Here is a 14,049-nt window from a genome sequence, read left to right as displayed (position 1 = left end):
TAGAACCGCCTACCTGCCGATGCCGTAAATGTCAAAACTGCTGAATTTTAAAATCCAGCCTGATAAAATCCTTAGGACAATTGGAGGAACTTTTGACAAGCTGCAGGCTTCCTGTCTTACAAAAACTCGATATTTTTGTAGGACAGGAAGATATAAACTTTCTGTCCTATGAAAACTCAAGTGACCTTAGGTAAATTTAGGTAAATATCCATCGGTTGGTCACTAGGGTTTATGAGAGATATCCATACATTGGTCACTAGGGTGGATGAGAAATATCCATACATTAGTCACTTGGGTGGATGAGAGATATCCATACATTAGCCACTAGAGTGAAGGAGGGATATCCATACAATAGTTTTTAGGGTTTATGAGGGATATCCTTACATTGGTCCCTAAGGTGGATGAGAGATATTCTTACATTGGTTACTAAGGTGGATAAGGGATATTCATACATTGGTCACTAGGGTGGATGAGGGATATCCGAACATTGATTCGAGTTTTATTTATACAAAACACAAACGTTGATGAACAGTGTCGAGATCAAACAGTGTTCCAGAGAACATATTCAACATATAAGAAAAAAAGAGAGGCGAAAGCATTACATTTTTTGTTGAATTGAAGGTCGAAGAGCTTGACTTGGCAGCCAATGTGAATAAATATTTATAATATCTACCTTCCAAAAATATATCATGTTACAAGATGCAGAGGGAAAACATATAGAGTTAAAACCTGTTTTATCATTTAGAACTGTAATGGGAGTTCTGGGGATAGATTTAGAGCCGGTTGGGTCTGTTGTAGAGCTGTGAGGGTGTCGGGGGAGGTGATGGGGAAGCTTGACGCTGCTCTGGGACGCTGTACAGCTGGTTGGGCGTCCCAGCGTCACTGCGGATGGAAGCATCTGCGTCCTCGGGGATCTTGCCGATCTCGGAGTTGAGAGCGAAGAACTGCTCGGAGGCGGCGCAGTCGACGTTGAACCACCAATCACACACGAAGTACTGCTGGTTGAAGACGGTGCCGTTGGGACACAGGAAGGAGTCGAGGCGGCCGTCGAACTGGCAGATGTGGAAGACCTGGCAGCGGGCCTCGTCAGTGGTGTCGGCGAAGTAACCCGGGAACTCCCGAGCCTGGCAGGAGAAACCGGTTTGTGGCACAGAGGCCAGGATCGGGTAGTGTTGGCCAGGGACGCCGCCCCCGGGAATATTGGCGGCCAGGGCGGCTATGGGGTCTTCCAGACCCTCCAGGGATGGGGCCACATCCCTCAGGTCCGGGGCGCCGTAGGAATAACGAGGGGCAGGAGGAGCCGGCAAGAGTTTGTCAGCAAGAGACGTTCCCAACACAGCTGTAAGAGCAGGAGAAATATATCAGGTCACCGTAGGACCCGGGAGGAGGTCCTACGGTGACCTGACCCACGGTGACCTGACCTACGATCCTTCAGGCTCCCAACATGGTCATAAAGACTCAAAAAGCAACCAGAGTTAAGGTTAATTATGTAAACTCATTAACACTAACGAAGGTATTGTTGTCAAGGAACGAATGGCAGCTACTTTGTTAGTTATATAATGTCCGATTATTTGCATATTATAATCTCAAGATTTTCGTTACAAAATAATTATCATAATTATTTCTTGACATAATTGAGACTTACTGAGGACGAGCATCAGCGCAGACTTGACCATTGTGAAGAGGAAGAAGGTGGAGGAGATGAACCACTGGAGAAGCTGCTCTTGGCACTGTGCTGAGGGAAGATGTTGGCATCATTTTATAGTGCCAGACTGGACCTTTCCCTGGCGGAGTCAAGGTTGATCCAGATGCCCAGGGATGAACCAGGCTTCGACCCACAGGGCGCGTCCAGTCTCTGTCTGTCTGTCTGTCTGTCTGTCTGTCTCTCTCTCTCGCTCTCCCTCCCACCTCTCTCTCTCTCTTGCTCACTATGTCCATCCCTCTTCCTCTCCCACTCTTCCCCCCCCCTCTCTCTCTCTCTCTCTCTCTCTCTCTCACACACACAGACTTATGTATAGTACAGTATAGTATTACCATATAATCCTACTACTGCTAATCAGGTAATCTGTAGTGAAATAAACCGAGGGAAGCTTCCCTATTGGCAGACTCATGGGCGAATGGGAGCGTCCGGAGTTCACAGATGTGTTGCTAGTGGCTGGTTGTATGTTCTAGACGCCCGAGCACCCGATCTTCCCTCTAGTCCACAGTCCCCGCAGCTTCCCGGCGCTCTCTCTGTGTTCTCTCTCTCGCCTTCACCGTCTAGGGGCTGCCTGTGGAGCCGCTCATAGAGGCCAGTGTTCTCTCTCTCGCCTTCACCGTCTAGGGGCTGCCTGTGGAGCCGCTCATAGAGGCCAGTGTTCTCTCTCTCGCCTTCACCGTCTAGGGGCTGCCTGTGGAGCCGCTCATAGGGGCCGGTGTTCTCTCTCGAGCCCCCAGTGTCACGGTGCTGTTAGTGGAAGACATTGTTGTTTGTTGTGGTTAACGAATCTTATAGTAGATGGCATTTCCTCGTTAATATATGTACACCTTGTAGTGGAGTCATCAACACTGGCTTCAGCTTCAGGAATGAGGTGTAGCAGATCGTTGAGGTTGACAATCCTCAATAAGCGGTCAAACAAATAACCTTGCGGCACACCGGTACTAGACGAGTGATTTTAAGATTCCGCTTTATTAGTAACTAGCCTCAGAGTCCGTTCTTTGATGGAAGTCCTTTTTTAGCTGAAGAATGAGTCCTGAAATATCAAGTGCATGACACTTCATCATCGTCCATGGTACGATGCCCGATCATCAGGAGCTACAATCTCCAGTACAGCAACACAGCTCATCTTGGATACATCCAGTGACTGAGGCCAGTTAGCGGACAAGCTCAGCGCAATAGAACACGAAACAGTGAATATTAATTTGGTAAGTTTAGATTAAAAAAAATACTTGGGTAAATACTGGTTTGGAAACATGGTTGTTAATTTGTGGATCAGATTACCAAGTAACGTAATAGACGCTGGATCACTTGATTGTTTCAAGCGAAGGTTAGACATATATGTGAATGAGTTTTGGTGAACATGAAGAGGAGCTGCAATTCCCTTAATACCCTATGTTTTTTTGTTCTTCAGTGGTCAACAAAAGAACAGCATTTTCTGAAACTATATAATTCCCGTTGTCGGGGACAACGTGTATATAATAATTTTATATAGTCCGTGTATATAATTATTTTCGTTGTTGAAGTCAGGAAGACTTTCGGTTGCATATTGGCTTGGGGACCATTCAGGCTTGTTCGCATTTGTGTTACTCACGTAGCTCCACCACGCGAGGTGGTGGGCCAGTAAATATCTGTCGAATAAATATCTGTCCCCAAGATTGATTACTGAGTACAGTCGGGGATTCGGTTAAGGGTCTGATGACATCCAATTCTTTTCAACAGTCAGTGTGGTCTAGCGGCTTAAGTATTGGGTACACTAAGGTGCATGGAGCCCTGCTTGTATGGGTTCGAATCCTTCAGGGGTGAGGAGTTTTCGAGATATTTACTAGAAATCCAACGCTGTCTCGATCTCAAACGTGAACAAGTCTTTAATGTAGATGGGATCGAAGACTTAAAATATTGAACAATATGGGGAACATTGATCCAGACCACTTCTTCAAAAGGTCGCATGTAACACGCACAAGGAACAAGGGATTCAGGCTCAATAGGCCACAATGTAGGACAGTAAACAAGAGATGCTTTTTCACCCACAGCGTTATAAACCCATGGAGCCGCCTACCCGCCGAAGCCCTTGTCTTCGCGTACTGGCAGCCCATCCTCCTGTTTTAGTAGTGCTTATAGTAACGATGAGGACCATAGTATATATACCGACGTACAACGAAAGTAGAAATTGGCACTATTGAGTTGGACAAACCGGGAAACTATTTTCTACTTATGTTGCAAAGACAAACTTTTTTTTTAAGACAAGCTAAACTAACCTAACCTAACTTCCTAAGCCTAATACACGATATCTGAGGCCTAATATAGTACATATGTGTGCTATACTACGCCTAGGAATATTTAAGTTTGTTTTTTAGCTTCATTTTTTCCGACTCTGCAAAGTGAATAGTACAAAGTTCTACTGTCTAATTGCTTAGAACGGCAACCTTTGTACTATGGTCATAGTTACAAAAACTATTATCTAAACAGGAGGATGGGTTGCTTACTGTCCATGCACGCTAGCAGCCGCTGGCATCTTTTCTTCTAGGTGTGTAGCAAACATGTGACTGTCGCTGTGCGCTTCTCGAGTGCTTGGGCCAAGGCATTGATTCACCTAGCAGTTACGCAAGCACTTACGAACCTGTCGATCTTTTCTCAATCTTTGGTGGCTTTGCTTACAATTATTAAACAGTTAATGAGCTCCGAAGCACCAAGAGGCTGTTTATAACAATAACAACAGTTGATTGGCAAGTTTTCATGCTTGTAAATTGTTTAATAAATGTAACAAAAGTAGTCAAAGATTGAGGAAAGATGTATTAGTTCGTAAGTACTTGCGTAACTTCTTCGTGAATCCGTCACCAGGTGTCTAACCTGTTGTTAGGAGCCTAAGATGCTTGTCACCTGTGTTACCTGACGCCTGTCCCGCCTCCTTATTCAATTGTTATCATTCACCAGTAATTAGGCCTCGTCCAGCGGGCGCTAAATACCGTTAACTTTTATCCTTTAAGTGTGGTCTTTAACTTACAGTTATGTGATTGTGGGTTGCTGTTAATTTACTTGTTATCTTATATTTAAGTTGTATAAACTACCATATTGTTACTTTACCTTCTGCACTCTTTACTGTACTTAGGCTAGGCTTCAGCGAAGCCTAATTAGGTATTCGTTAATTAGTTTATACATTATCACTTAGTTCAGTTATTTCACTTATAATTTTACTTTATATTTACTTCTATAATTTACTTTTACTTTTTTTAAATAGATTTTACTTGTACTTATTAAGTATATTTTACTATTGATTATATTAATTTAATACTTAATTAAATGAAATTTGATAGCCCAGTGCGAGTATCAATCACCCTACCCAAAAATGCTAAAACACTGCCGAATTGCAAGATCCAGCTTGCAAAAATCATCAGGGCACATGGGGGGACCTTTGACAAGCCGGCAACTTCCTGTCCTTGTCGAGGCCAGGTGAGTGTAAGTGCCCTCAGGTAAATCAGGTATAGCTTTCACCCGAATGCCGAAGCATTCTCTTCTATGTAGATGAGTTAGCCAAAGAATCTGCATTTAAAGGAGAAATTGAGTATAACCTTGGATTGTCAATAAGCAGTCTAAGAGCAACAGACTGCTCTGTTGCCAAGAACTTCAACAAAATCTTGTAGATCTTGAGGCAAAGTGAAATCGACACCAGTAATTCCATGTATCACCATACTATCATGCAAGAGGAGCCACACATCTATGGATCATCCAATAAAATCAGCAGACTTCTAGATGTTACTACTGCTCGGCTTAGACTCGGTTACAAGTATCTCTGGGAATTCTCATTATCTGCCGATGTAGACCTGACCAAATGTAAACTGTGTCAACAAAATTATTCGCACACCCTCCGTCACTATGTGATGGAGTGCGAAAAAAACGTGAATTCAGAGACAATTCTATAACTAATGTTCCAGCGATGTGTAAATATTTCATTCAAAATGATCTGCTTCCAGAAATTTTAGCCAAATATCCACAGTTTGCTAACTGTAGATAGTAACTAAGTGATTGTAACCTATCCACCGCTGCCCACTGGATGGGGGGCGGTGTGCAGGACAAACATGTCAATTGTGACACTAACTCTCCACATATGTCAGTTGCTTAATTTAGAAACTGTACTTGTCAATCTCGAACTCATTGATGATCTGACGACTTATATCCTGGTTTATTGCATAGAGACCTCATCTTCACGAGGACATGGCTGCTCTGGAGAAAGTTCAACACCGGGCAACAAAAATCATTCCAGAGCTAAGTCAATTCCCATTCCAGGACAGGTTGAGGGCCACAGGACTAACAGCACTGCACACCAGACATGACAAGGCGGATCTCATCGAAACGTTTAAAATACTGAGCATATTCGAAGATGTTGATCCAGACAACTTCTTAAAAAGATCAGATGTAACACAGACAAGGAGCAACGGTTTCAAGCTCAACAAGCCACAATATAGGATTGAAATCAAGATATTTTTTTTCACCCACAGTGTTATAAACCCATAGAACCGCCTACCTGCCGATGCCGTAAATGTCAAAACTGCTGAATTTTAAAATCCAGCCTGATAAAATCCTTAGGACAATTGGAGGAACTTTTGACAAGCTGCCGGCTTCCTGTCCAACAAAAACTAGATATTTTTGTAGGACAGGAAAATATAAACTTCTTGTCCTATGAAAACTCAAGTGACCTCAGGTAAATTTAGGTAAATATCCATCGGTTGATCACTAGGGTTTATGAGAGATATCCATACATTGGTCACTAGGGTGGATGAAGAATATCCATACATTGGCCACTAGAGTGAAGGAGGGATATCCATACATTAGTTTTTAGGGTTTATGAGGGATATCCTTACACTGGTCACTAAGGTGGATGAGAGATATCCTTACAGTGGTTACAAAGGTGGATAAGGGATATTCATACATTGGTCACTAGGCTGGATGAGGGATATCCGAACATTGATTCGAGTTTTATTTATACAAAACACAAACGTTGATGAACAGTGTCGAGATCAAACAGTGTTCCAGAGAACATATTCAACATATAAGAAAAAAAGAGAGGCGAAAGCATTACATTTTTTGTTGAATTGAAGGTCGAAGAGCTTGACTTGGCAGCCAATGTGAATAAATATTTATAATATCTACCTTCCAAAAATATATCATGTTACAAGATGCAGAGGGAAAACATATAGAGTTAAAACCTGTTTTATCATTTAGAACTGTAATGGGAGTTCTGGGGATAGATTTAGAGCCGGTTAGGTCTGTTGTAGAGCTGTGAGGGTGTTGGGGGAGGTGATGGGGAAGCTTGACGCTGCTCTGGGACGCTGTACAGCTGGTTGAGCGTCCCAGCGTCACTGCGGATGGAAGCATCTGCGTCCTCGGGGATCTTGCCGATCTCGGAGTTGAGAGCGAAGAATTGCTCGGAGGCGGCGCAGTCGACGTTGAACCACCAGTCACACACGAAGTACTGCTGGTTGAAGACGGTGCCGTTGGGACACAGGAAGGAGTCGAGGCGGCCGTCGAACTGGCAGATGTGGAAGACCTGGCAGCGGGCCTCGTCAGTGGTGTCGGCGAAGTAACCCGGGAACTCCCGAGACTGGCAGGAGAAACCGGTTTGTGGCACAGAGGCCAGGATCGGGTAGTGTTGGCCAGGGACGCCGCCCCCGGGAATATTGGCGGCCAGGACGGCTACGGGGTCTTCTTGACCCTCAAGGGATGGGGCCACATCCCTCAAGTCTGGGGCACCGTAGGAATAACGAGGGGCAGGAGGAGCCGGCAAGAGTTTGTCAGCAAGAGACGTTCCCAACACAGCTGTAAGAGCAGGAGAAATATATCAGGTCACCGTAGGACCCAGGAGGAGGTCCTACGGTGACCTGACCTACGGTGACCTGACCTACGGTCCTTCAGGCTCCCAACGTGGTCATAAAGACTCAAAAAGCAGCCAGGGTTAATGTTAATTATTTAAACTCATTAACACTAACGAAGGTATCGTTATCAGTGAACGAATGGCAGCTACTTTGTTAGTTATATAATGTCAGATTATTTGCATATTATAATCTCAAGATTTTCGTTACTAACTAAATATAATAATTATTTCTTGACATAATTGAGACTTACTGAGGACGAGCATCAGCGCAGACTTGACCATTGTGAAGAACAAGAAGGTGGAGGAGATGAACCACTGGAGAAGCTGCTCTTGGCACTGTGCTGAGGGAAGATGTTGGCATCATTTTATAGTGCCAGACTGGACCTTTCCCTGGCGGAGTCAAGGTTGATCCAGATGCCCAGGGATGAACCAGGCTCCGGCCCTCAGAGCGTGTCCAGTCTCTGTCTGTCTATATCCTTCTCTCTCCCCCTCCCCCCCCACCTCTCTCTCTCTCTCTCTCTCTCTCTCTCTCTGTCTATATCCTTCTCTCTCCCCCTCTCTCTCCCCCCCCCTCTCTCTCTCTCTCTCTCTCTGTCTGTCTATATCCTTCTCTCTCCCCCCCTCTCTCTCTCTCTCTCTCTCTCTCTCTCTCTCTCTCTCTCTCTCTCTCTCTCTCTCTCTCTCTCTCTCTCTCTCTCTCTCTCTCTCTCTCTCTCTCTCTCTCTCTCTCTCTCTCTCTCTCTCGTAGTATCGTAATATCCATACTATTACATACTGAATATTGGTGTGTCATATTAGGTCTTGATACCATTATTCGTATAAAATATATCAACTATTATCGCAAATGTAAACGGCTATAAACCACTTTTAACTTGAAAAACACCTTGTGGGTTGTTGATTGGTACGCGAGGACAATGGAGGGAGCAGTGTGTACGTCGGCACGTCGTTTGTCTCGACAGGTGAACGCCAATAGATGCACTATATCGTTTACAATATAATTATCATTCAATATATCGTTTACATAAAAGGCCACTTAACTCTTAAGCACAAAAGTACTTAATCTCTCTCTTTTTGCCTAATCTACATATATTAATTTGTGTTCACTGCTCATCACTTTTTGGGAAATTATAAGTATCATCTTCATTTTTGGAGGATGTGTCAATTAGGTTAGGTGACGTAATATTAACGATGACATTATTTTCAAGTACAGTATTTTCTCAGGACTTTGATCCATACCATACCAGCAGGTATCCTCTCCCCCACCCTTCCCTATCTCCACTCTCTGTAAACCAACGCTCAATGAGCCTTCTGGTAAACCTTCCCGCTCGATGTCGGTAAACTGGATCAACCTTGACGAGGGGAAAGGTTCTGTTTGGCGCTATAAAGAACTGTTGGTGGCCTCCTGTGTGCCAGTACGAACCACGACCTTTGTTGGCTAGTGTCTGCCGTGAGTGTCCTCTCCCACCATGCCCACCTCAACGCTGCTCCTCGCTCTGGGTAGGTGTCTGTACCACCTCATACTGGCGCAGTGGTCGCAAGAGTGACTGCCCCACGTACACACCCAAGTTTGAATCCCGCTGCGACACACCATTTCAGTCCTTAAGTCCATATTATTATGAAGTTCGATGAATACAGAACGTGGATTTATTCACAATACACGATTTTGAGGTCAAAATTCACGAAGCTATGCATTCTTCACTTACAAGATATTCAATGGGGTTAATCAAAGTATTGCTGCTAATACGTTGCTAGAGGATCATACCTAGATCATACCTTGATCATACCTGGAGTGGATTCTGGGAATTCTTATATTCCCCGACCCCGGCCTGAGGGCCAGACTTGACTTGTGATAACTTAGTTCAACAGGCTGTTGCTTGGAGTGGCCCTCAGGCCCACATATCTACTAGAGTCAGGTTAGTCCAGCACTTCTTGCAGGAATGTGTCTAATCAAGTGAGTTTAAAGAGCGAGTCTGTATCTCAAGCTTAATGAAGAAGTTGGCTTTGTGATGCTACTGAATCTCTTTCACCACGAACATATTTACCCATAGCATATTACAGGCTACTAGTGATTGTTTCTTACAAGGAAAGTATCTAACAATGCATGATAATGTTTTGGGGATCTACAGAGCCATCCTTCTAGCAGTAATAGCTCCTTGTGCTGGGGATCGTGTATTGGTATAGGGTTTTTGCCTCGCTAGCAATGGCTCCATCATACACAGTTCTATCTGCAGCTTCACACTGACAGACCAGCTTGACTTCCATGGTATCATTCAACGTTATCAGAGGGAAGGAATCCAAGACACGAGGAATTCCGGGACTTTATTATGAGCGTCATCGCCACAGGCTGACCGGGACAACGGGTCCACAACTATACACACCCAGTGACAGCCAGAAGAATCCAGAATGGTGAGGTCACCACGGTGCCTTGGAAGGGTAGTAAGTAGGTGGTGTGAGACCACTTATATGCATCCACTACACCTAATACTTTTCTCCAGTACGGTGGACGTGAAGGAGGTGAGGCTGCTACACTCAGGGAGGTCAAGAACACCGAGGTTTTACACACTCTCTCAGCATCTTTCCAATAGACTCAGAGACACTTGGCTCATAGCGCAAATATAAACGAGTTTGTGAATTAGTTTTGAAATAAACTCATTGGTATAAACAAAGACATGAGAGAGACCATTTTTCTATGGCAGCGCCTTACCGTTGACTTTCAGAGAGGAAATGTTCACAGCATTCTAGACACGTCTCATCTCTAAAAATCTGTAGGAAGCCTTTGAATTGTGTAAGTGATGCATAAATGTCATGTATGTTAAATGCCATGTCTGTATCTTAAATGACATGTATGTTTGTTAAATGTCATGTATGTATGTTAAATGTTCAAATCAAATCAATCAATATATATAAACCTTATATATAGTTACATCACACTGGTAATGTGTACTGTTCTTCACAGATTAGAGTCAGACTCTATTGATGATAATGAGCAGATCTATAATTTCTTCTGCTCTTACAGCTGTGTTGGGAACGTCTCTTGCTGACAAACTCTTGCCGGCTCCTCCTGCCCCTCGTTATTCCTACAGCGCCCCGGACCTGAGGGATGTGGCCCCATCCCTGGAGGGTCTGGAAGACCCCGTAGCCGTCCTGGCCGCCAATATTCCCGGGGGCGGCGTCCCTGGCCAACACTACCCGATCCTGGCCTCTGTGCCACAAACCGGTTTCTCCTGCCAGGCTCAGGAGTTCCCGGGTTACTTCGCCGACACCGCTGACGAGGCCCGCTGCCAGGTCTTCCACATCTGCCAGTTCGACGGCCGCCTCGACTCCTTCCTGTGTCCCAACGGCACCGTCTTCAACCAGCAGTACTTCGTGTGTGACTGGTGGTTCAACGTCGACTGCGCCGCCTCCGAGCAGTTCTTCGCTCTCAACTCCGAGATCGGCAAGATCCCCGAGGACGCAGATGCTTCCATCCGCAGTGACGCTGGGACGCCCAACCAGCTGTATAGCGTCCCAGAGCAGCGTCAAGCTTCCCCATCACCTCCCCCGACACCCTCACAGCTCTACAACAGACCCAACCGGCTCTAAATCTACCCCCAGTAACTCCCCCCCCCCCCAGCCCCGTCGCAACTGTACAATTGGCCTGATAGTCGTTACACCAGCCAATTCACAGCTCTACAGCTGCTCTAACAACCTCAAACTCTACCTAAACATTTTCGCATTGTCTTGTCACTGTTCAATTGCAGTGAGAACAGACGCTAGTTCTACCTCTCCTGGCGCCTGGAAAATCAGTATGCGCTGTTGTGTGAGTGAATAAAACCTATTTCTTAAATTATTCTCATATTCATTTACCACATATACATCTCAGGGCTCATAATGCTATGTCGAAATCCTTGTTTCTAAATCTGTTCTATGAAAATTTATTTTGTCTTGTCTAGAGTCTTTTTTTCTAGAATCTAGTTTTTATTATAACTAGATTCTTATCTGTTAACCTCATCTTGCGACTATAAAACTTGCAAAGGGATATGAGGATAAGGAGCTGGAATATGAGGACGAGGAGTTGGAATATGAGGACAAGGAGCTGGGATATGAGGACGAGGAGTTGAAATATGAGGATGAGGAGCTGAGAGATGAGGACAATGACTTAGGATATGAGGACAAGGAGCTGGGATATGAGGACGAAGAGCTGGGATGTAAGAACGAGGAGCTGGGATGTAAGGACGAGGAGCTGGGATATGAGGACAAGGTGCTGGGATATGAGGACAAGGAGCTGTGATATGAAGACAAAGAGCTTGGATATGAAGACAAGGAGCTGGGATATAAGGCCAAGGAGTTGGGATATAAGGCCAAGGAGCTAGGATTTGAAGACAAGGAGCTGAGACAAGGGGCATAAATATGAGGGACGAGCAGCTGGGATAATTGGACAAGGAGCTAGGAAGTAAAGACAAGGAGCCGTTATATAAGGACAAGATGCTGGGACACGTGTACAAGGAGCTAGGATATGAAGACAGCTTGAAGGAACGGTGCCCAACCCACCGAATCATTGAGGTTCAAACGCCAATCCTCTAAGATATGAGACCATTGCAGTACCGACTATAGTCCAATAGGCTGAACCTAGCCTAACCAAAGACCCATGAATAGAAAACGGGACATTACGTCAATTTTTCTAGCCGCTATGATTTTTAGTATATCAGTTTTCGGCTTTAAGGGATTTATAAGTCAAAATACAAGAGGGTGGAAATAGCCTAAGCTACGCTGTCCTTCTGAAATGTATCATATTATCTCAATAAACGTACTTGAACTTGTACATCAAAAATGTGAGGTACTGTTGGAGAGAACTGATATGTTGCGGGGTGTGTTGTTGGGTTTAAGCCCTCCCAACCTGATTAGGGCTATTTAGGCTGATCAACCTCTGATTTGTAAATTAAGGGTCACCTCAATTAAATACTGACCAACTAAAACAAGTATCATTTAGTCTTGAATATTTTCCAGGACTAAAGTATACTCAGTGTGTATATATATATATATATATATATATATATATATATATATATATATATATATATATATATATATATATATATATATATATATATATATATATATATATATATATATATATATGAATATGAAAACTCACACCCCAGAAGTGACTCGAACCCATACTCCCAGGAGCAACGCAACTGGTAACTACAGTCCAGCATATAGCATATAGTCCTGGGGACCATTCAGGCTTGTTCGCATTTGTGTTCCTCACGTGTGCCCCAAAGAATGAGGTGATTTGGTGAAATGCTATGCCCAAGATTACCATCCGAGTTGCCGTCGGGGAAGTGGCTCAAATAGCCTCGGCTATCACTTCCTTTTGACGGCCGTGATGGTCAAGTGGATTAAGGCGCCCTGTAGTTACCAGTTGCGTTGCTCCTGGGAGTATGGGTTCGAGTCACTTCTGGGGTGTGAGTTTTCATTCGCATATAGTCCTGGGGACCATTCAGGCTTGTTCGCATATATATATATATATATATATATATATATATATATATATATATATATATATATATATATATATATATATATATATATATATATACCCCGAGAAACTGGGTACACCTCTTCGTGTGCATATTCCTTCATTTTGCATGACAAGTCGGTCAAATTTTCTTTCATTATTGTTTTAGATTTAGCTACTCAGAACGAAATGTCTATGTAGCACAAGCAATAGTGAGCCCGTAATCCCTTTTATGTTAATGTTGAAAACTGTAAGGAATACACAGACGCTGTTAAAAATATTTTTATTCAGTTTTAAGTTTTAAAGAACAGTAATGCGTAAGGTTATATGGATTAGGTAATAAGATTGGTATGATTACGGTAACTCTGGATAGGCTTAATAAGGTTAACTTTGGATAGGCTAGGTTAGGTGTGTATACCTTAGAATAGGCTAGGTTAGGTGTTTATACCTTAGGATAGGCTACGTCAGGCTTATTATGTATAGGCTAGAATTTTTAGGATAATTTTTGATAGGCTAGGTTAGGTTAATTCTGGATGCGAAAGATTAAGCTAGGGCAATTATGGATTCTCTGGATTGGGTTAGGATAATTTTGCATAGGTAAGGTTAGGGAAAGTTTTGGTTTGGCTAGGATATCTTTATTTCTGGACAAGTTATGTCTGGATAAGTTAATTTAGTTTTGATTCAGCAAGCCAAAGTTAGGCAATTTAATATCCAGAAAAAACGAGAATAACCCATCTGGCCGCCTTGCATGAGGTATCTCTCCTGCATGAAGCATCTCTAACCCGAGCTGTACCCCAACGTTTTGTGTTACTTTGTGTCTCACACATAAAGGATGTGTTGCGGTGAGTTATCCTGCATCCAAAATACTGCAACATCTAGATTCCGGAATATTAATATTGTACACTAATTCCCACATCAACCTGAGATAAAATAATTCAGTGATATACGGGGCTGTTTCGTAAGTCTCTGTCGACGAGAATTACA

The 14,049-nt window shown here is 43.7% G+C and overlaps 2 protein-coding genes and 1 pseudogene across 2 annotated transcripts; 1 reads left to right on the top strand and 2 right to left on the bottom strand.

Moving 5' to 3' along the window:
- Positions 1-487: 487 nt before the first annotated feature.
- LOC123765919 (uncharacterized) lies at positions 488-2,763 on the bottom strand (annotated as a pseudogene).
- A 3,895-nt stretch (positions 2,764-6,658) lies between these two features.
- Positions 6,659-7,909, bottom strand: LOC123765920 (uncharacterized). The gene is made up of 2 exons (XM_069336994.1): positions 7,817-7,909; positions 6,659-7,510 (listed from the first exon to the last, which is right to left on the bottom strand). Exons 1-2 carry the CDS (start codon positions 7,845-7,847, stop codon positions 6,945-6,947), a joined length of 597 nt encoding a protein of 198 aa, XP_069193095.1. The 5' UTR covers positions 7,848-7,909; the 3' UTR covers positions 6,659-6,944.
- A 2,638-nt stretch (positions 7,910-10,547) lies between these two features.
- LOC123765921 (uncharacterized) lies at positions 10,548-11,147 on the top strand. The gene has a single exon (XM_045754783.2). It carries the CDS (start codon positions 10,548-10,550, stop codon positions 11,145-11,147), a length of 600 nt encoding a protein of 199 aa, XP_045610739.2.
- Positions 11,148-14,049: the final 2,902 nt, after the last annotated feature.

This window comes from Procambarus clarkii, chromosome 37, assembly GCF_040958095.1.
Source record: "Procambarus clarkii isolate CNS0578487 chromosome 37, FALCON_Pclarkii_2.0, whole genome shotgun sequence".
In the NCBI taxonomy this organism is placed as follows: domain Eukaryota; kingdom Metazoa; phylum Arthropoda; class Malacostraca; order Decapoda; family Cambaridae; genus Procambarus; species Procambarus clarkii.
The sequence above is the reverse complement of the archived record's forward strand: the minus strand, read 5'-3'. Positions and strand labels throughout refer to the sequence as shown.

What these genes read in the sequence shown, in the direction of transcription:
- LOC123765921 (XM_045754783.2), top strand. Translation starts at nt 10,548, where the DNA reads ATGAGCAGATCTATAATTTCTTCTGCTCTTACAGCTGTGTTGGGAACG.
- LOC123765920 (XM_069336994.1), bottom strand. Translation starts at nt 7,847, where the DNA reads ATGGTCAAGTCTGCGCTGATGCTCGTCCTCA. An exon ending in TGCGCTGATGCTCGTCCTCA is followed by an intron (nt 7,511 to 7,816) that starts GTAAGTCTCAAT and finishes CTGCTCTTACAG; the next exon opens with CTGTGTTGGGAACGTCTCTT.